The following is a 22,269-nucleotide window of genomic DNA, read 5'->3' on the forward strand; positions in this document are numbered from 1 at the left end:
CGTGCCGGTCCGGGGATACGAACTAGCGACCTTCCGATATCAAGACCGCTCCGCAAACCGTTTCGGCCACCGCTGCCAGACTGGTTTCTGAACTGCCTACAACCCTCCTATGAGACACAGACTGGTTTCTGAACCGCCCACAGCCCTCCTCTGAGACACAGACTGGTTTCTGAACTGCCCATTGCCCTCCTATGAGACACAGACTGGTTTCTGAACTGCCCACAGCCCTCCTATGAGACACAGACTGGTTTCTGAACTGCCCATAACCCTCCTATGAGACACAGACTGGTTTCTGAACTGCCCACAGCCCTCCTATGAGACACAGACTGCGTAGAAAGAAACGGTGGCATTTTATCATGATCATTAGTGAGGTCGATTGAATGAAAGTGGTGAAGTGGTCCTTTAATGGAACACAATATATCAGGGTCTGAAACCTTTTTGACACAAAGTGCCATGTTTAATTGTCTGGATATCGTCAGTGTGCCAAATCAACATACAGTTTAATTATGACATGATATATTTCCAAGAGATTTTGACTGTCCATAAACATAAACTTTATTGTATTTAATGTTTTTCTGGGCAGTGAAATGATCATTATATTCAGAGCAATAAGCTACTTATCTCCCAGACTCTCCCCAGTCAGTCAGAAAACAGTTTGAATGAATGTCCAGGCAGGACATAATTTAATTCTCTCATACTCTCTCTGCTAGTGTGCTGATTACCCCACACTCACTCCTCTCTGCTCATAACTCCAAATGAAATATATAAAATTTTCAGGAAATTAAGAAAAACATTTTTTTTTTAAACAAAGCAATATACTGCCTCGTCGTCAAAGTTGGTGTTGTAACTTTATATATTGTCAGTTACTTCCATGAGAGGGAGAGAGGTGGTGGAGTTAGTTGCTTTAGCAGACAGTTTGAGGGTCCAATGGAGTTAAGAGGTTTTGTCCAAAGCACTTTTTACCACTTTCCATTGGTTCAATATTTTCAAAACAACACACAGACGTAAAGGGTGTTCAATAGCACTGATTTATGAAACAACACACAGACGTAAAGGGTGTTCAATATCACTGATTTATGAAACAACACACAGACGTAAAGGGTGTTCAATATCACTGATTTATGGAACAACACACAGACGTAAAGGGTGTTCAATAGCACTGATTTATGGAACAACACACAGACGTAAAGGGTGTTCAATAGCACTGATTTATGAAACAACACACAGACGTAAAGGGTGTTCAATAGCACTGATTTATGGAACAACACACAGACGTAAAGGGTGTTCAATAGCACTGATTTATGAAACAACACACAGACGTAAAGGGTGTTCAATAGCACTGATTTAAGGAACAACACACAGACGTAAGGGTGTTCAATAGCACTGATTTATGAAACAACACACAGACGTAAAGGGTGTTCAATAGCACTGATTTATGGAACAACACACAGACGTAAAGGGTGTTCAATAGCACTGATTTATGGAACAACACACAGACGTAAAGGGTGTTCAATAGCACTGATTTATGGAACAACACACATACGTAAAGGGTGTTCAATAGCACTGATTTATGAAACAACACACAGACGTAAAGGGTGTTCAATAGCACTGATTTAAGGAACAACACACAGACGTAAAGGGTGTTCAATAGCACTGATTTATGGAACAACACACAGACGTAAAGGGTGTTCAATAGCACTGATTTATGGAACAACACACAGACGTAAAGGGTGTTCAATAGCACTGATTTATGAAACAACACACAGACGTAAAGGGTGTTCAATAGCACTGATTTATGGAACAACACACAGACGTAAAGGGTGTTCAATAGCACTGATTTATGAAACAACACACAGACGTAAAGGGTGTTCAATAGCACTGATTTAAGGAACAACACACAGACGTAAGGGTGTTCAATAGCACTGATTTATGAAACAACACACAGACGTAAAGGGTGTTCAATAGCACTGATTTATGGAACAACACACAGACGTAAAGGGTGTTCAATAGCACTGATTTATGGAACAACACACAGACGTAAAGGGTGTTCAATAGCACTGATTTATGGAACAACACACATACGTAAAGGGTGTTCAATAGCACTGATTTATGAAACAACACACAGACGTAAAGGGTGTTCAATAGCACTGATTTAAGGAACAACACACAGACGTAAAGGGTGTTCAATAGCACTGATTTATGGAACAACACACAGACGTAAAGGGTGTTCAATAGCACTGATTTATGACAACCCCCCCCCCCCTCAAAAATGGAGTTATGAGGTTTCTTCCCGACAGCAACGATATTAGACATAGCAGATCTACAAGCTCAAAACGTGATTTTTATTTTATACTTCAAAAGTATATATTTTTTATTTAATTTAAAATGCATTTAGTTAAACTGTATTAACTCAAATGCATACATTGGACATAAAAGAAGACAATACAATTTATTAATACTAGTCATTAAGCTACTGAAATATAGACAATATAGTAATTAAAGTTGGTCGTGATGTTTGGAATCAATAACAGCTAAATATATCAATATTTGGATATTATTAACCGTGAGGGCCGCATCAAGTGAAGGTGCACGGGCCGCATGTGGGCCCCGGGCCACCAGTTGCCCACCACCACGCACTGATTGTTCCACAGCAGCACACCTTTGTGTCACAAAATTACACTAACACACACGCACACACGCACACACACACACACACACACACACACACAAAGTTGTGTGTGTGTGTGTGTGTGTGTGTGTGTGTGTGTGTGTGTGTGTGTGTGTGTGTGTGTGTGTGTGTGTGTGTGTGTGTGTGTGTGTGTGTGCGTGTGTTAGTGTAATTTGTTAATTCAGAGCATGCCAACATCACATCACACAGCATAAGAGAGGTGATGGAGCAATCGGTGTAAATGTATGACAGCTATCATTTCAATAAACATGGTTATGACATGGCGTTGTAGACACTAGGCTACGTGTAAGTGTAGGTTCTGCAAGTGCATGCCGTATAGTAGAAAGGGCTGCGACGGAGAGCAGGTTTATGTATAGATGCACTGATCCATTTCCGACTGCCGTAGGCGTCGTTGGTTAAAGTCGCTGAGGATTGAGGAAGGAATAATGTCCACACACACACAAACACACACACACACACACACTCACACACACACACACACACACGCACGCACGCACGCACACACACACACACACACACACACACACACACACACACACACACACACACACACACACACACACACACACACACACACACAGAGTAACCACTAAGTGTTCATCATTAAGGGACAGAAGTATCACTTGTGTGGGACGGGACAGGACAGGGGGGCGGGAAACAAAATTAAATAAGAAGGTTGCCTTAATTATATATATCCATGATTCTGGAAAGTTATGCAAATTCTTGCATATTTTCATATAATGCTCAGATTAGGAGCCCAAATTCTGAGCTCTGGCTCATGGACTTCCGACATATTTTGGTATTTCCATTAACACCTGAATGCAGCCTGACTACTGACCGCAGTAATGTAAACCAACCAGAATCTCAACTGAGAATACAGGTTCTGTTTCAAGCTCCGTCTATGAAGAGACACAATTTGGCCATGCAGTTCAAACCTGTCACCCTGCACTGCAGAGCCACTACATACACGTCAAAGACAAGCACTTACCTGTTGTTGTTCTGTAGCTGCTGATGCCCTTTTAGGATGACCAGAATCAAATCCAAACTGTTCATTTGAGGGACAGAAGTATTTGTGTGGAACCGGGGGGGCGGGGCGGCGTTAGCAATTAATTACTCAAATCTGTCATATTCGACCATAGGCCTAATAATGCCTAATCTCATGGTAGTATGGCTGACTTGGTACCGTAGCCTAGGGGATATTTCTCATGTTATTTTAACAGACTTAATAGTAGGCTACATTTTGCAGGAAAGAGGCAATGAGAGCTTTACAACAGAAAGCCAACTATTATGGGACTATAGGGCATTTGAACACTGCTAGTCTCAATTTGTGGGACACCTGAAAAGTCCTGGCAATGAGGGACTGTCCTAACCTGACGCTGCCAGATGAGGGCGGTATTGAGCAACATATTCCCCAACACGCTGTGAAACAAATTTGTGTAGCAAGCTTTTTGGATCTGGCAGCGTCAGGTTAGGACTGTCCCACGCAAAGGGGGACAGTCTGGTCACCCTAAGGGCCGATTCATACTCCTATTTTAGAGCCGAATAAAAGTCGGTTCGGCTCTGTAGAGCCTACAATTTGACGTCATTTGAGGTTCGGGGGGGGGGGTACCGTCCTAAAGTCGGCTCTTCGGTGCTACTGAAAATTTCTGACGAGCCGAAATCATTTTGGCACTACAGCGCCGAAACAGGAGTATGAATCGGCCCTAAGCCCAGGGCCAGAGAGGAAGACAGAGTTAAGTTACTTGTGACTATAAACTCCGTTCACTTCTTGGGGCTTCAGTCCAATGGAGGCTCTTGACAATTTAATGTCCCGGAGCAGAAGTAATGCACTGGACTCAGGGAAACAGCCTTGATTGATTGATTGAAAATTGTATTAACAGTTTGCAGAATTACAGTACATTTCAAGCACAAACTCAATACAAAGACTGTTAACTGTGAGTGGACGACCCAATAAAGCATTACACTTGTTTACAAGAGGGTCCACCATGTTCAAATCATCAAGCTGTAATGATCTTAAATGATTAAATCACTTTATTTTAGATTTTAGATTTTTTTTTTGTATTAGTACAACAAACATTATGACTTTAGTTGTCACCGTACAATACTTTAAAACAGTTGTCATGTTAATAGAATATTAGTACAACATAAACATTACCGTTGTACAATACTTTAAGGCATGTGTTGCACACATTGCCTAAAATAGCTCTTGGGGGTGGGGCACTGTTTAGACTTTAGAGACTCAATGAAAACAGAGTGTCACATTCTGTGTTCTCCTTTTCTGCTTCAGGATACACGCGGCCTACACAATTAAGGACCACTAGAGGTCACTATTTCTCTACGGTGTATTGCGCTCTAGGAGAAACCTATAGGCCTACTAGAAAATGCATGAACCTCTACCATAGCTCAGAGCGTCGTCCGGGGACCCCCAGGGGTCCTTGAGGGAGATCCAGGGGGGTCCGGGGACCCCCAGGGGTCCTTGAGGGAGATCCAGGGGGTCCTCAGCTAAATGATATAGTTAGGAACCAAATGGACCCTTATGGGTTTGTAACTCTGACTGAGAGTGTACAAAGAACCAAATTGACCCGTTAGGGTCCATTTGGTTCCATTTGTACACTCTCAGAGTTAAATTAACATTGGTTTTACAATATAAATTGGGGTCCCAGAGATAGAAATCCCATTAAATTGAGGTCTGTCCCATAGCTAGAAAATAGTTGAAAATCACTGCTGGAGCCGTAAAAATCTTCTCTTATCTTCCTGGCATATCTATTCTAAAGGGGGTCCGCGGGGCTGATATGTGTACATGTGGGGGTCCCTGGCATATTTATTCTAATGGGGGTCCTCAAGGCTGATACGTGTACATGTGAGGGTCCAACAGTCTAGGAGTCCTAATAAGCATCCAACCCCAAAATCTGGCATTGGTTGGGTTCTAGTGTTGTCCTTTTTCCTGTTTGGACATGACGCTAGTATGTCACATGTATTAGTACACTCCCTGGACATGACGCTAGTATGTCACATGTAGAAGTACATATACTCCCTGACAGGACGCTAGCTAGTATGTCACATGTAGAAGTACACTCCCTGACATGATGCTAGCTAGTATGTCACATGACGTACACTCCCTGGACATGACGCTAGTATGTCACATCATGTACAATCACACCCCCTGGACATGATGCTAGTACAGTATGTCACAGCTACAGTACCACAATACCACAAATCTCATGAGACATAATAATGCGCGTGTCATCCCGACACTTTACAAGTCACCAACATCATTCAAACAAATTCTTAAAAGAACGCATTGTGATATCAGGTTGGTCCTGACATCTTTCCCCAGCTGGGCCCTGTGATGTTGAATTACTTAAGCTGCTGGTCTGGTTTGTAAGCCATGTAACCAATATTGTATAAGCTAAGGGGGTAAAAAGAAAAAAAGGAAAATAATTAATGCCCTCACATCAGATGGACAAGATGAGAAGTTGAGAACAGACAAACTTTAAGAATACAGTAGAAGTAATCCTTTATAGATGCAGAACAAGTCAACTTTAACTTTTTTTTTTGCAGGGGTCAGTTTCAAATTGTAGCTGCCCATAAGTGCTCTTTGACAGCGGTTTTGAAGGAGGCTAGGGATTCACATTTCTTAATGGCTGTTGGCAGGGCGTTCCACATTTTAGTGGGATACAGTAGGAGCAAAATTAATTAAACCGATTGTTTGAGAATCTGGGTTGCAAGTGGTTTGTTGAACTGCTGTACTCCGTTGTCAGGCCTAAGCCATTCATAGTTCTGGGAGTTAGGCCAAGTAGTAGCCTGACTATAGTTTGTTTTGGGATGTCTGGAGCCTTGTTTTTAGGGCCTTTGAGGTGCTGTGGTACCATGAGGTGCATGCATAGTCAAAGTATTTTTGCTTACCTGTGAAGAGATCCTGTACACTGTGTACAGGAATCTTGTTCTTTGGTTGACCTTTTTGATTACATTGGTATAGCCAGTTTATCACACGAAAGATTTGCCTCCAGGATGGAGTCTATAGGTAAGTAATTTCGTCTTTTCTTGTGATAATATTGTGATAATATTGTCAACCCAAGATACCCATGTACCTGTCTAAATACTTCCTTAATGTCAACGAAGTGGGAGTTAAACAAACCATGTGCAACCCAGATTCGGCACAAGGGACTAAATTAATTTCGCTCCTATGCCACCAAAATGTGGAACGCCCTACCAAGAGTCATTAAGACGTGCGAATCCCTTGACTCCTTCAAAACCGCTCTCAAAGGGCACCTACGGACGTCTGCAATTAGAAGCTGGCCCCCGTAAAATCTGAATCCCCCACCCACCCCCTTTTCCCCTCAATGTATAGGTTATTTTCCCTTTTTAACTCCATATGATGATTTCCTGTTTTTGGCTATATAGAAGTGTATATTTGTACGTCTCTAAATGTTATGATGAATTGAACATGGTGGACCCTATTGTAAAACAAATGTAATGCTTTATGGTGTTCGTCCACAGTTTCCACACTAGAAATGTACTGTAATTCTCCAAACCAGCCGCTTTAACTGAGAAGCCGTCGGCCTTGCTGAGATTACTATTCGATCCAAAGAGAATGGAGGCAACTGAGCTGGTATAAATTAACAGTTAACAGTTTGCAGAATTACAGTACATTTCAAGCACAAACTCAATACAAAGACTGTTAACTGTGAGTGGACGACCCAATTAAGCATTACACTTGTTTACAAGAGGGTCCACCTTGTTCAATTCATCAAAACATTTAGAGACGTACAAATAGACACTTCTATATAGCTAAAGAACAGAAAATGAATTCATCATAAAGGAGGTAAAAAGGGAAAATAAATACAGTGAGGGGGAAAAGGGGTGGGGGGATTCAGATTTTACGGGGACCAGTTTCGAATTGCAGCCGTCCGTAGGTGCCCTTTGAGAGCGGTTTTGAAGGAGTCAAGGGATTCACATGTCTTTTGCATTGGTGTGGCATAGGAGCGAAAATAATTTAGTCCCTTGTTTGTGCCGAATCTGGGTTGTACATGGTTCGTTGCACTCCCTCTGGTGTTGTGGGTGTGGACTTCGTTAACATTAAGGAAGTATCTAGACATGTACAGCTGGGGTATCTTGGTGGTGAATCGAATCTTGTAGACCAGATCCATTGCAAGATGCTGTACTCTGTCGTCGACCCTAAGCCATTCCAGCCTGTCAAAGTGGGCAGGGGTGAGGTGGGTTCGGGGGGACGACAGTGTTCCATTCACCTCCACCATCTGTTCTCTCCCCTCCAGGTAGGATTGCATCCAGCTCACTGATGTGCTATCGAAACCAATTGCTTTTAACTTGTTAACATGTGTGGTTCACAAAAGCCTTTTGCGGTCCAGCATGACCATGTCGCAGTATTTGCCAGCATCCACCTCATGTTTGATGTGGTCGCTCAAATAGAGAAGGCATGTGTTCCATCCTGGAGGCCAATCTTTCCGGTGATAAGATGGCCACCAACGTAATCAAAAAAGTCAATCAAAGAACAAGATTCCTCTACAGGATCTCCTCACTGGTCGACAAAAACACCTTGAAGACCTTAACAGGAGCCCTCGTACAAGGTTTCTTTGACTATGCATCCACCTCCTGGTACCACAGCACCTCAAAGGCCCTTAAAACAAGGCTCCAGACCTCCCAAAACAAACTGGTCAGGCTCCTACTTGGCCTCACCCCCCGAACCCACCTCACCCCTGCCCACTTTGACAGGCTGGGATGGCTTAGGGTCGACGACAGAGTACAGCATCTTGCAATGGGTCTGGTCCACAAGATTAGATACACCACCAAGATACCCATGTACCTGTCTAAATACTTCCTTAATGTAAACGAAGTCCACACCCACAACACCAGAGGGAGTGCAACAAACCATGTACAACCCAGATTCGGCACAAACAAGGGGCTAAATTCTTTTCGCTCCTATGCGACCAAAATGTGGAACGCCCTACCAACAGTCATTAAGACATGTGAATCCCTTGGCTCCTTCAAAACTGCTCTCAAAGGGCACCTACGGATGGCTGCAATTCGAAACTGGCCTCTGTAAAAGCTGAATTTTTATCTGGATTGTACTATGTTTTTGTATGGACGTGGTGTTGGGTGCCTGCACATATGCACACATGGCATCAACGCATGGTGTTGTGTGCAGGCGCCCTACACTCTGTCTTTCGTTTTCTTTTATCCCCCTGTTCCCCTCACTGTATATATATTTTTTTCCCTTTTCGCTTCCTATATGATGAATTCCTGTTCTGTTCTTAACTACATAGAAGTGTCTATTTGTTTGTCTCTAAATGTTTTGATGAATTGAACAATGTGGACCCTGTTGTAAACAAGTGTAAGGCTTAATTGGGTCGTCCACTCACAGTTAACAGTCTTTGTATTGAGTTTGTGCTTGAAATGTACTGTAATTCTGCAAACTGTTAATAAAGATTTCAATCAATCAATCAATGTCAGTGGAGTGGGATGTTCTGAAGCCAGATTGGAACTCGTACATTAATTTATTTGTGGCAAGATACTTTTCAACCTGTTAATAGACAATGTTTTCCATCACTTTTGAGATGGAGCTTAGAATAGAAATAGGGCGGTAGTTGCCGGGGTCTAATTTACTCCCTTTCTTGCGCAAGGGGGTTACTTTGGCCAGTTTGAAATCTTGGGGGACCGGTCCCTGTTTGATGGAGAGGTTTACTAGTATGTGGGTGATTATTGAAGCTATAGAGATGGCTGAGTCTCATTTGGAGGGAATATTGTCATGGCCAGTGGCCTTGTGGGGTTGGAGGGCACTCCAAAATTTCTTTAGTAGACTATACTATACTATACCTCATCAGTTGTTACCAGTTTAAAATTGGAAACAATTAGGCCGGCTTTCTTATTTCATTCGAATTGGGGGTGAAACCCGGGACAATTTCAAGGTGAATTGTTAAACCTGGCCTTTTTTTTTGTTTTGTTTTAGAAATCGGGTATTTCTTTGGTCACCCATATTAACCATTTCGCGCCTCGCGAACAGGTCACCCGGTCTGTCGCTCTGACAGAACTAGCTGCAGGTGCAGCGCGCGTTGTGTTGTAGCTACGTGGACGCAGAGAGTAGTATAGACGCTTTAATTTAATAATACTGCCACCTCCGCACCTCCATCGCCATCATCTCCGGCCTGTGCCAAAACCCGCGTCGTGGATGATGGATGAAGTGCCGCTAATCGCTCTCCGATCAGGAGGATGCATGGATGGATTATAATGATAAACCACCGCAGGAACGGTAGTCGAGCGCAGATGTCGGCCGGGGCCAGATGGACCAACATGTCTCTGTCCAGAGGGCTGAGATGCTGCCAGAGGGTCTTCTCCTGGATCCCGGTCATTATCATCACCTCGGTGGTGCTCTGGTCGTACTATGCTTATGTCTTTGAGCTGTGCTTGTGTAAGTATATGATCTGATCCGCCTTGTGTTGTGATTTTCTTTTACTCGACACACACAGACGACAGCAGCCAGCAGCAGCAGCAGCAGCAGCAGCAGTATAGACCAAAATATTACACACAGACTGGCGGGTGGGCGGAAGTGGTTTTGCGCTGCGATTATAGACTTTGCTATTGTTACGATTGGGATTTTTGACAACATTAATGTCCTGTCATGTTGTGTTATTTTAAAGAATATTCCAGACCGTGGCCATTGTTGACAATGACAGCCTATAGGAAGCTCTGAGTTCACTAACTGGATTGTAGCTCCCCGTTTGGCTGTCTAGCTTTAGCTAGCCCACTGTAGCCTATAAATGTGCAATGTGTCAGCAGTGAGCATTCCCATCATAATAATAATAATAACAACGACAACAACAACAACAGCAACATACTATACTTGTATAAGCTTACGTTGTGTTTGGTGTTTTTCAGTCACACTCAACAACTCACTGGAAAAAGGTGAGTTGATCTCTCATATACTATATGAAACTGCACAGTTGATTACTTAACCCCTATGCTGTGATGACTGAGGTCCCCCAGTGGTCTCTGTACTATAGGTCTGCTAGTATTTACTATTTACACCAAATCACTTTGTTTAAAAATAATCAGGACACTATATTTCGTACAGAAATGTGACTGGTGCTATGTCTCATTGTCTGCAGTATGCTATCTACTGGTATTCCATGTTTGCTTTGCAATGTTCTCATGGACTTACTGGAAATCCATCTTCACTCCGCCTGCGTCTCCTTGCAAAAAGGTTAGTGTAAAGTTTTAATTGGTTTTGAGAAGCAATCTGACGGCTAGATTGGACCCCTTTTGTGGGCCTGCGGACCGCCAGCTTCACTCTACTGGTGTAAACATCCCTCAAAATGATCCCTGTGCTTATACCTGGTGAATGACTTCATTCTATCATCTAAAAGTCACTTGTTGTGTACAGTTCCAGCTGTCATATTCAGACAAAGAGCGATACGAGATGGAGGAGAGGCCAGATGCTCAGAAACAAATCCTGGTTGAGATTGCAAAGAAACTGCCCATCTTCTCTCGAGCACAATCTGGAGGTAAGGTTCTCAGCTCTCATTCCCTGGCCCTTTCAAGCACCGTTCCACACCTTCTAATCCTCTTTGTGTTGAAAATAACCTAGGCCGGGGCAATTAGCTGTATGTGTAACCGAGCTACACTTCCTAACCATCTGTCCATTGTACCAAGACATCAGAGACTCATACTTCCCACAGATTACAACCACACACAGAGATTTTGAAAATATGACCAATGACAAAAAACTCCCATATCTGCTGGGCGAAGTACAACAATGTGCAAACACAGCAGCAAGATTTGTGAGTTGCTGTGATAGGAGAAGGATATCAAATGGAACACAACCACCCTAAAGACTAATCATTGTGTATATTCCTGCACTATACCTGCATCGAGTTATCTTGGTACACAGAAGTTGATCTATTGAAGATTCTGACCTTCAAAGTACATAATTTTTGTTTTGATTGTATTGCTGTATTGTTGTATTGTTCTTTCTGCTTTGGCAATGTAAACGTATGTTTTCTCATGCCAATAAAGCCCTTTGAATTGAATTGAATTGGCTCTGCTGCATGCATAGATGTGGGGGGGGGGGGGGGGCATCATTCTCAGTCTCCACCTCTGTAATTAGCCAATGTGTCTCTTTTCATTAGCATGATAGCTCAGACTAAGTTCTAGGTTTGCAGGAAGTGAGTGAAGGGCGAGCTCGGCTCAAGTGTCTGCGCTTTGGACTGACCCATCCCTCTTGTCTTCCAGCGATCAGGTTCTGTGACCGCTGCCAGGTGCTGAAGCCTGACCGATGTCATCATTGCTCTGTTTGTGAAACGTAAGTAGTACCCCTTTCCTCCTCCCAGGACACTCGACTTAGAGAGATTGCCCCCGGGCAAGAAGGATATTTGTTCGCCTTCCGGGGGAAGTGTTGTGATAATTAGAAGGTGTCGTTCTGGCTCTGGCATGCACCCAATCTGTTTGAAAGAGAATCGCCCCAACCGTGTTCAATCGGAGCGATGCGTGGTGTTGTTACCTGAACTAAGAGAGAAGGACGCAAAGGAAGACTCTAATCACTTTCTATTTGTTGAAAAGAACAAAGCAATACCTGGAAGTTTGTCATTAATTCATTTGTCAGTCATGTGAAACGAGCTCAGGTTCCTGTGTATGTGTGTGTGTGTGTGTGTGTGGGGGGGGGGGGAGGGGGGGAATAATTGTATTTTGGCGTAAAGCACATAAAGCTGCTTTAAGTTACTTTATTATTTATATAAAATACTTGTTAAATAGCTTTAGTAATCATTGCTCTAGACTAGAGTTTGTTCGATCAGTAACGGGGTGTCTCATCTCAGTCTCCCCAGCTCATTAGTAAAGGCCAATTTCATCCATTCAGGGGCGAGAATGCTTTAGTTTGAGTGTTAAAGTGTTGTATATACTGTATATACTGTACCAGTATAGTGTCATCATCAGATAGGTGGGATTTAGAACTGAACGAGTAACATTTTGTTACGCTGCAATGTAGCAATTTGACCTTTTAGGCCAATGCAATAATGAACGTGCCTTATTTCAGGTGTGTGTTGAAGATGGACCATCATTGTCCATGGTAAGCTCAGATCAACTTTCTCAGTTGGAATTAAAAATATAGTTTCTGTGTATTTTTAACCCCTTTGTTAAAGGGCCACTTCACCCCTTTTGCAACCAGATCTTATTGTAATGATGTTTCGGAGACAATAAACACTTTCCTGGGGGTTTTTATGTGGGTAATATGTGTTTTTAGATATTGTAGTATTTCCAAGTGTCCTGGACTACATGTTGTCTCAGTAAGACAGCCCTCCCCCTATCCACAAGGAGGAGCAGTGCACCAGAGCATTATGGGAATTGTAGTCCAGGAAGGAAGTGAGCCCAGTGTCCATGACATCATGGAGTCCATGGACGCTTAATATCTGAAATACCAAAAAAAAAAAAACCCACAAATTACCCACATAAAAACCCCCAGGAAAGTGTTTCTTGTCTCCCAAACATCATTAAAATAAGATCTGGTTGCAAAAGGGGTGAAGTGGCCCTTTAATCCTAACCCAATGCTGAACATTACTATTACGTTGTCATTTCCGTGTACTCGGATGCTATGCTGACTGCGGTGCGTTGGTATTTATATTTACTGTCTTTTAGGGTGAACAACTGCGTGGGCTTTTCCAACTACAAGTTCTTCCTGCTGTTCCTGGCGTACTCCATGTTGTACTGTGTGTTCGTCACAGCCACTGTCCTGCAGTACTTCCTCAGGTTCTGGGTGGTGAGTGGCGTGTTTGTGTGTGTGTGTGTGTGTGTGTGTGTGTTTGTGTGTCTCTTTTAATGAGACAAAAGGAGGACTCCTGCACATCCAAGATAACCTGTGAGAGGTGCAAGTCTAGTTAGCAGGTATAGACTTCAAAATGTGAATCAATCAAGACTTCAATCAATGTGAATCAAGGCAAAATATTGAAATAATGGTGATATTGATTTCAACTATACATAGTTCTTGTGTGCGAATGTCTGCACACACATTGCATGCGTGCGACGGTTACATAAAAGTATCACTTTGCTATAATATAGTTATTATATTATCACGGTTAGACTGTTATTATTTGGGTAATGTACATCGTTTACAAAAATATATATTCATATTTCAAGTTTTCTTTTATGAGCTTAACATTGATCCCGTGTCAGTTATCTGATCCTAGATCAGCCTATTCATCGCATGACGCACAAAAATATCAGACCTTATGTGTCCCAACCATAGAGTTATTATACAATAGAGAAGACACCCAGAGGAAATCCTGAAGCGCAATGGACATAGTGGCCGAAGAAGGTATTGCAGTTTGGTAAGGTTTTGCCCTCAAACACATGAACGCGCACTAGGCTCCGTCCACTCTGCCGGTCGCTCGCGCGTTCATGTGTTTGAGGGCAAAAATCCAGAATGCACAGGGCTCCTAAACCGGAAGGAGGAGTGGATTCGCCTCATGCGCTTCTGAGCAACTCAATGCAAGTGGACGGGAGGAGAACTTGGGTGTCTTCTCTATTGTATATATACTCTAAGGTCCCAACGCACCGCGCTCTTTTTTCGATCTGCAACACAGTTGTGCGACAAAGCATAGAATTGCTCTCCTGATCAGGTGATCAGCGCCGCTAGTGCTTTGTACAGGTGGTTTTGGTTCACTCAGGAATTATTATGTGATAAACAACAGACCCTATAGAGCGTCGCAGTCCCGCCCCCTGCCAGGGCCCAGGAAATGATTCTCCGTTCATTTTCCTCATAGACATTTCAAAAAAGTATTTATTTAAAGACGTTTTACGCCACGGACAAAGCCAACTGTTGTCGTGACAAATGATGACAACAAACGCACTTCTTCGGGCCAAACAAAGAATTAGAAAGTAGGAAAAAACGGCAGGTTACAACACTTTTCTTTTGTTGTTGTTTTTCTTCTATGTAATTATTTGTTTGGTCCAAAATATTGTGTGTGTTGTCATGATTTGTCACGACTCGAGTTGGCTTCGCGCGACGTTTAAAAGGTCTTTTAAATAAATACTTTTTGAAATGTCTATGGGGAAAAATGCATTGGGATTCATTTCCTGGGCCTGGCGTCGTCAAGAAGGGGCGGGACTGCGACGCTCTATTGTGGAAAGAAGCTCGGCTCTAACGCAACGAGGTGGGTGCTGGGTGGTGGGGCGGTTTACTGCACATGCACAGCCACATACTGTATGCATCTGCAAACACGCATGTAAGGTTTATTAAAATGTGGCCGATAAATGTAATCTATGGCCGATTTTAAAAATGAGTCTGTTCACCTCATCTTGTGATTCAACTCTTATCACAAGATCATGTGCGTGTGTGTGCGTGTATTGCAATCGAACCGGTGGGAGATCCCACTTTGCAAGTCGCTCCCCCCCCCCCTGTTGGAGAGAACAGAAGGTTTTATTGTAGAGCCCACCGGAGTGTCTCAGGTTTCTCTGCCTCTCTTGTTTCTCTCTCTCTCTCTCTCTCTCTCCCAGGGGGACCTGCCAAACGGCCCTGCAAAGTTCCACGTGCTCTTCCTGATGTTTGTGGCGCTCATGTTCTTTGTCAGTCTCATGTTCCTGTTCACCTACCACTGCTGGCTGGTGGCCAAGAATCGCTCCACTCTAGGTAACGGTTTCACTTTGTCCTTTTTTAGTGCTGGAACTATCGATTGTCTTCCTGGCGAATAATCAGAGATGCATGTTTTTGGGGCAATACATACAAAACGATACACAAAATATTTGATTTTTTTTAATCTACTAATTCAGTATTTAGACCTATTTTCGACTTCATTGTCTCACAAAAAAACCCACAAAATACCTGTATATCTGTTATTTTCTGTATTTCTTTTTGAAAATATTCTATATTAAATATTATCTTTTGGATGCACCTGGCACGTATCCTCAGTGATGTATCCCAAGGTCATCGGGGTTTCGGGTCTCCCAACATCATACCCCCTCACTCAGGTGACGCAGCCGAGGTGATCAAGTCCCGACTTACGTCCCAGTAGCTCTACCCTCGATCAGTCCCACTAGGGAAAAACCAGGGCCACACACAATCGGTTCCTCCTGAACTACTCTGCCAGGACTGGCCAGCCCATGTGTCTTCCTCACGGAAGACCTGTTGTTGCTAACATGTTGTTGTGTGTCGGTGCCGTTCCAGAGGCCTTCTCGGCTCCAGTGTTTGCCAGTGGTCCTGACAGAAACGGCTTCAATGTGGGCCTGCGCCGAAACCTGCAGCAGGTGTTTGGGGAGGACAGGAGGCTGTGGTTCGTCCCTGTTTTCACCAGGTCAGTTTGTTCACACACACACACACACACACACACACACTTAACCACCTAAAACCCTACCTTGCATCCATATCGTCGCTGTCGGACAGAAACCTTGTGTCTCCATATTTCAACCCTACTTCAAGAGTCCCCCCCCCCCCCCCCCCCCCACTTGCTAGTCATGTCCTAATGTCACACTTACAGTGATGTAAGTGTGGAGGCAGCGGTGGCCGAACGGTTTGCGGAGCGGTCTTGATATCGGAAAGGTCGCTAGTTCGTATCCCCGGACCGGCACGTTAAAATGACCACCGCTGAAGTGCCCTTGGACAAGGCATTGAACCCCTACCATGAAATGTTCTATGAGCAGGGCCTGGCTGTAAACAAGTTCTTGAGCTTAGTCCAGTTACCCTGGGTAAACATAGTAACTTTCCTTTCCTTTCATGTAAAGTCCCACTTCAACGACGTTAGGAGTCATATTTTTAAATTGTATGTTTTGGATGTGCTTTGCTCCATCTTGGACTTCATGGCTCCTACAGTACTAGTATGTTAACTGCTGTTCACATCACATTAAACTATAGGGTTACTTGGGGTTCAAAAAAAAGCATTTGTTGATTCAGAATCCGGAGTCTGCCTTATGGAATTTGAATCTTTTGGGTGAAATGCACGTGAGCCTTGTGCATCTGAAAGCACATGCATTATACAGACGTGCCTGCTGCGTGCAATGAATTACAATTTTATACCATCATCACATTTGGCACACAGGCAGACACAAGGGAGATGGGACTGTCGGCAATTATGTGACAGTATTATGTTGTAGCATTGGAGCGAAAAGATTGTTGCTTGACGTCTTTCCTTTTTTCATTTGTTATTTTTATTTCGCAGTCAAGGGAATGGACATTACTTCCCCTTAAAGAGTCTGAGCGAATCCCAGAACCCTTTACTAGCCAATGAGGAGATGTGGGATGAGTCTGATGAGGGTTCTGACGACGGGAGCATTGGTGAGTTCCTTTTAGCCCATTTAGACCCCGAGGACAATTCTACAAAATGCCTTCTAATTTTGGACGGCTTTCTGTGTCCGTCGTTCTCAAACATTTCCATGTCGAGGAGACGAGGACCCCCAAGATTTATATTTAATTGGCCGCCGACCCCCATCTCAAAAGATGTAGTTCCAGGGACCCCCCAGAAGCAGAAGCTTTGAGTTCAAAACGTTCGCTCCGAAATAATACACATTCAAAGCTTTGTGGCACATTTTCACGATTTGAGTTAAAAAACGTTCGCTCCGAAATAATACACATTCAAAGATTTGCACCACATTTTCACGATTTTTCAAAAACAGCAGACCTACGTACGTACAGCACAAGCTCATAGCGCGGCACTCGGCTATCATGAGCTTGTAGATCTGCTATTTTTCAATAGCTCAAAAGTATAACACAATGCTTAAAACAGCAACAGGGGTTCCCGCCCAGAATGGGTTAGATCTGACACTCTCCTCACACCTACTTTGTAACTTTTGGTAGTTACAATAGAATAGGTTCTCCTGAACCTGTCCTAGAGCACTGAAGTCTTCCCATTTATTTATTTTTTACACCGGTCCGGAACGTGGAGGGTGGCTTGCCGGAACCGGGCGGGTACAGTACAGTACAGTACAGTACAGTACAGTACAGTACAGTACAGTACAGGGAAACACATGATGACACAATAGTACTGTGTACTGTTGATGGTACACAGTGGAGCGAGACAGGAAGCGAGGAGAGTGACACGCAGCAACGGGCTCGGTAATCAAACCCCGCGACTCGCTGTCAGACGTTAGACTAGATGATCCTAATATTTGGGTATGCGGCGCACCTTAACTGCTATAGGCAGGCCAGCGGTGCCTCCTACACACATGTGTGTACTAGTGTGTACGTTGTGTGTTTCTGGTTCAAATCTGCTGCAGACTGAAGTTTCAGACTTAACCCATTTTGGGGGCGGGAACCCCTTTTGGTGTTTCAAACATTGTTATAATTTAGCTATTGAAAAATAGCAGATCTACAAGCTCAGCTGAGTGGCGCACTATGAGCTTGTAGATCTGCTATTTTTATTAAATCGTGAAAATGTGGCGCAAATTTGGAATATATGTCTATATATATATATCTATTTCTTTTTTTTTACTCAAATCTTTGCTTCGGGGGGGGGGGGGGTCCCTGGAACAACATATTTTCAGATGGGGGTCGGCGGCCAATTACATATCATTGTTTTGGGGTCCTTGACATGAAATATTGAGCACCACTGATACAGAAACAGTGATATTAGACTGGCCATGCCAGGTTAGGAATACAAGTGATTTCATCCAGCCTCCTGGTCCAGTCAGTGCTCTGTACCGCCACCTTGTGGTCAGATGAAGCAAAACACTGGGGTGCGTATCAAAATAAATAATCCTACTACTAGCCTAGCCTACTTAGTATATAATGAACAAAACAATCTCAGTCCGTCCATTTTTCTCCTCAGTGGGTTGACCTTTCATTCTGAACTTGAACATTGGCATATATGCAATGTGAAGTTGAGTTATCACTTTTCCCAAAGCATTTCCACTACAGTCTATATATAGGATCTATTCTATTCTGTCGTTTACTACCGGTAGTTGCAGTCCCATAGCCTGGACGAACGACAGCGTGGTGGAAATGCCTTTTTTTCTTAATTAGTTTTTCTATTTGAATGTGCTATGAACTTTTTGTTTTGTTTGTTTTTGTTTGTTCTAGCTGATGACCAAGACCCTTCTGTTACCATAGAGATGGAGGAGTAAGGCAGGTGTCGGCTTGGAACTTTTTAACCCTGGAACAGGCGCAGCGGAACGCGAGTCCATTAAGTCTCTCTCTGTACCGTGAGGCTGAAACGCATTCCGAATGTCCTAGTCGACACGTTCAGACACTGATCACGTCACGCACAAAACACAGTGAAGCCAAAAAAAAACGTGTGGATGAAATCTGCATTTCTTTTGTCATTGCCACTTTTTAAATCCTGGTTTTATTTGCATAATTGTGAAGAAAACGGAAACAGGACGGACATCATTCGTCATGAACCTTCCTCTCCCTGGGGGGGGGGGGGACTTTTAAACTTCTCTGTGGTTTCTTCATGCTGTGGACCTGTGGGGGACTAAGAGATTATTTTGAACCGGGATACTGGCTGCTTTCCTATAATGTCTCATGTTCTACTGTATAGGCCTGCGAGTGTGCGGTGCATTGACCGTGATTGCACCTCGAGGAGCCTCCTTACGCACCTGACCAACTTCAGGGAGTCTCTCGTCACTCGGAGGAGTCCTCTTGTCTCAGCGACGGAGACCGCCCTCTCCGCCCCGGCTTCTCTCCAGCAAAAAACACAATTGTGTTCATAGTACAGTATGGAGTGTTCATAGTACAGTATGGACACTCGGACCCAAAGCCGGCCGCGCCGCGGTTGGATTTGATCCAAGTAGTATCTGCGGTGGTCGGGGCAGGAACTTTACCCCCTTTGTTCCATCGCAGTATGTGAAACTCCATCTTCAAAAAGGACTTACCGTACTTAACCACTTAAAACCCTACTGTGTATTACTTTGACTGTGGTCTTCCAGGGGGTTATATATTATATACTAGGCCCCCTACTTCTATTTCCTTCTATACCAAGTCTCTATGCTGAAAATAGCAATAGCTCACAAACGAGTCGCGACACAACACGTCGTGAGGTCTGCTACTTTTTGCTAAAGGGACTAAGTAGTAAGGGACACTAGGGTTCAAGTGGTTAACATAGGCTATATTCCACTCTGTGTTGACTGTGCCCCGTTTGTTTTGTGGACCTACATTTTTGCGTCGGCGGTGATGTTTCCCGGTTCTATTGTCATTACAGGTGGCGGCAGTGTCCAGCACTAAAAGGCAAACGGGTATGAAGTAGACTAGTCTGCTGAGCAGATCTACAAGCTCATAGCGCGCCACCGAGTGGCGCGCTACGAGCTTGTAGGTCTGCTATTTTTGAAGAATCGAAGGAACGACTGACATTTTTAGAATCTGATCTCAGGTCAGAATGGGTTAATCAGACCAGTGTGTGTCCAGTGGAAACCTCGTATGAATCTGATCCCGGGTCAGAATGGGTTAAAGTCACACCCAGTGTATGGTTGGCCGTTTGCATGCACGATGGAGCGTGGAAGTCGCACTGTAGTGTAAAAAATGGTCTCAAAATCATGCATCAGAAGAGAGCGCCTTGGCCACATAAGACACTATCGTAGTTAAAGCTGCAATCCAGAACTTATTTTTAATGGATAAAATGTTATTTGAACCAACCTGTATGGCAGAGTATGTTAATAAAATATAATTCTATACTTGTATGGTTAGAGTATGTTAATGCAACATAACTAGTACATCTGCAGTGGTTGGAGAGGTGCAATCCCAACTGTTCTAATTGAGCGGTTTAGACCCTGGTGTTGTTGGATTGGACACCTATCGGTTGACAAAGTAGTACTGCCTGAAACTCAATATCTCCCCTACCCAAGCAGGGACTCCCTCTTGGTTTGGATGAGTGGTAGATGTTTGGTCACCTGCATGGGGGAGACCAGGGTCCAAATCTGGGTAGGACATTAAAAACGTATGGATTGCAGCTTTAAAGATTCTTTGGCAAATCTACCTGAAACACAACGCTGTCTGTCATCCTCTGTAAATGTCTTTAGCACTTGTGGACGTTATTTTTTTTTTCTTAACATTCCTTCATTCTCCATAAATAACTATTAAGGTATATTAATGACCTCATACAATCTACATAAGTTCATGCATTTTCTTGACCTATGACCTCATAGGCTCTCAGCAAATGTCCTTAATGATGATCAATTTCTTGCATAGTAAATTAGACCATGTATTCAGTATAACCTTAAGATTATCATATATCCAAACCTTGAAAGATGTATTTGACAGGGGGGGGGGGGGGGGGGAGAAAAAAATATGTTGGCTTGTTTCATATTAGACTCCCAAGTCAGTCTCTTAAAAACCTCACTCAAGAGACTGTGGTCAAATCTCTTTAGGGAGTTCCTTCATATAGACGAATCCAGGAACGGGTCTCATGGTCGCCGCTTACGTATTTCCTGTAGGCGGACTCGACGTAGCTGCAGGGTTTAAACCCTCACCAGGCGCATCTCTTCCACTACAGTGAACGGCAGAGTGACTGATGTTAGTCTGCCTCACACTTTACTCTTTTACCTGCTTTTTACTAACACTAACATTACAAAGATGCCCAGAACATCGAGATGAACCTGTGTACTTTATGGCTGCTCCAACAGTAGTGGCAACATAAAAAGAAGAAAAAAAACGGAATGTCAAAATATCCACCGTGGTGGCTGAGACCAGAGCCATTGAGTAATGGTTGAGACAAAGCAGTGAAAGGTCCTGAAAGACACATAATGTCAGTCTTACCCAATACCCAATCTTTCTGTTTTATGAACACAAGGCTGCTGTATTTTATACCTCATACTAAGCATTTAAAGTATCCTTACCTTGTAATACCTTGCATTTAGGCTACAAGTATGTTCACACTGGCAGCCCAAATCCCTTTTGCGGCCTATCCAGATTGGAATCACATTGGTTTAAGTTAAACTGTTAAAAACCCCACATGAAAAGAGAAGATTGCTAATCGGATTTAAACGCCACTCCGGAGTAGTTTGAAATGCGATTCAAATCGGATGCCTAAAGGACGTCTCATTATGGACACTTGGGACGCCTGCTTTATACTTCCTTGTACCACGGTGTCAACACGTGAGCTTGTAGATCTGCTATTTCCGGTGAGCGACACCGTCATGCAACGGAGCGTCACGTTATGCATCATTCATGTGTTCACCAGTCACCCACAGCAACCAATGCATTTAGGCCCCGATGATGTCTGAATGAACAGATCTGATCACATCACCCGTTGCAAGTATCAATGGATAATCGGTTAAAGATGAGATCTGAGAAACAAGTTGGGTTTGCCTGCAGTGTTAAAGGGACACTTCACCCTTTTTGCAAAAGAATATATGTTAATGACGTTTAGGAGCTTTAGAACACTTTCATAGGGGTCTTTATGTGTGTAATATGTGGTTTTAGATATTTTAGATTGTAGCAGTGAACCTGTTGTCTCTGATGTTATGGACAACTGGGCTCACTTCCTTCCTGGACTACATGTCTCAGTAAGACAGCTCTCCCCCCTATCCACAAGGAGGAGCAGTGCACCAAAGAATTATGGGAATTGTAGTCCAGGAAGGTAGTGAGCCCAGTGTCCATGACGTCAGAGACAACAGGCTCACTGCTACAATCTAATATATCTAAAACCACATAT

General features: G+C 43.5%; 1 protein-coding gene across 3 annotated transcripts; it reads left to right on the forward strand.

Moving 5' to 3' along the window:
• Positions 1–9,977: 9,977 nt before the first annotated feature.
• On the forward strand, positions 9,978–20,882 carry zdhhc15b (zDHHC palmitoyltransferase 15b). Of its 3 annotated transcripts, XR_013964705.1 has the most exons (12): positions 9,978–10,115; positions 10,583–10,609; positions 10,813–10,907; positions 11,088–11,208; positions 11,936–12,005; positions 12,735–12,767; positions 13,334–13,454; positions 15,191–15,323; positions 15,858–15,984; positions 16,846–16,961; positions 18,702–19,870; positions 19,933–20,882. XR_013964705.1 is itself a non-coding variant. In XM_080773584.1 (11 exons), the coding sequence occupies exons 1-11, from the start codon at positions 9,998–10,000 to the stop codon at positions 18,743–18,745; spliced, it is 1,005 nt and encodes a 334-aa protein (XP_080629710.1). In that variant the 5' UTR covers positions 9,978–9,997; the 3' UTR covers positions 18,746–20,882. The 3 variants fall into 3 exon arrangements, 2 of the variants coding, with proteins under 2 accessions (XP_080629710.1, XP_080629711.1); XM_080773584.1 differs by having other exon boundaries at positions 18,702–20,882; XM_080773585.1 differs by lacking the exon at positions 10,583–10,609 and having other exon boundaries at positions 10,023–10,142; positions 18,702–20,882.
• Positions 20,883–22,269: the final 1,387 nt, after the last annotated feature.

This window comes from Protomyctophum bolini, assembly GCF_963924005.1.
Source record: "Protomyctophum bolini genome assembly, chromosome: 10".
NCBI lineage: Eukaryota > Metazoa > Chordata > Actinopteri > Myctophiformes > Myctophidae > Protomyctophum > Protomyctophum bolini.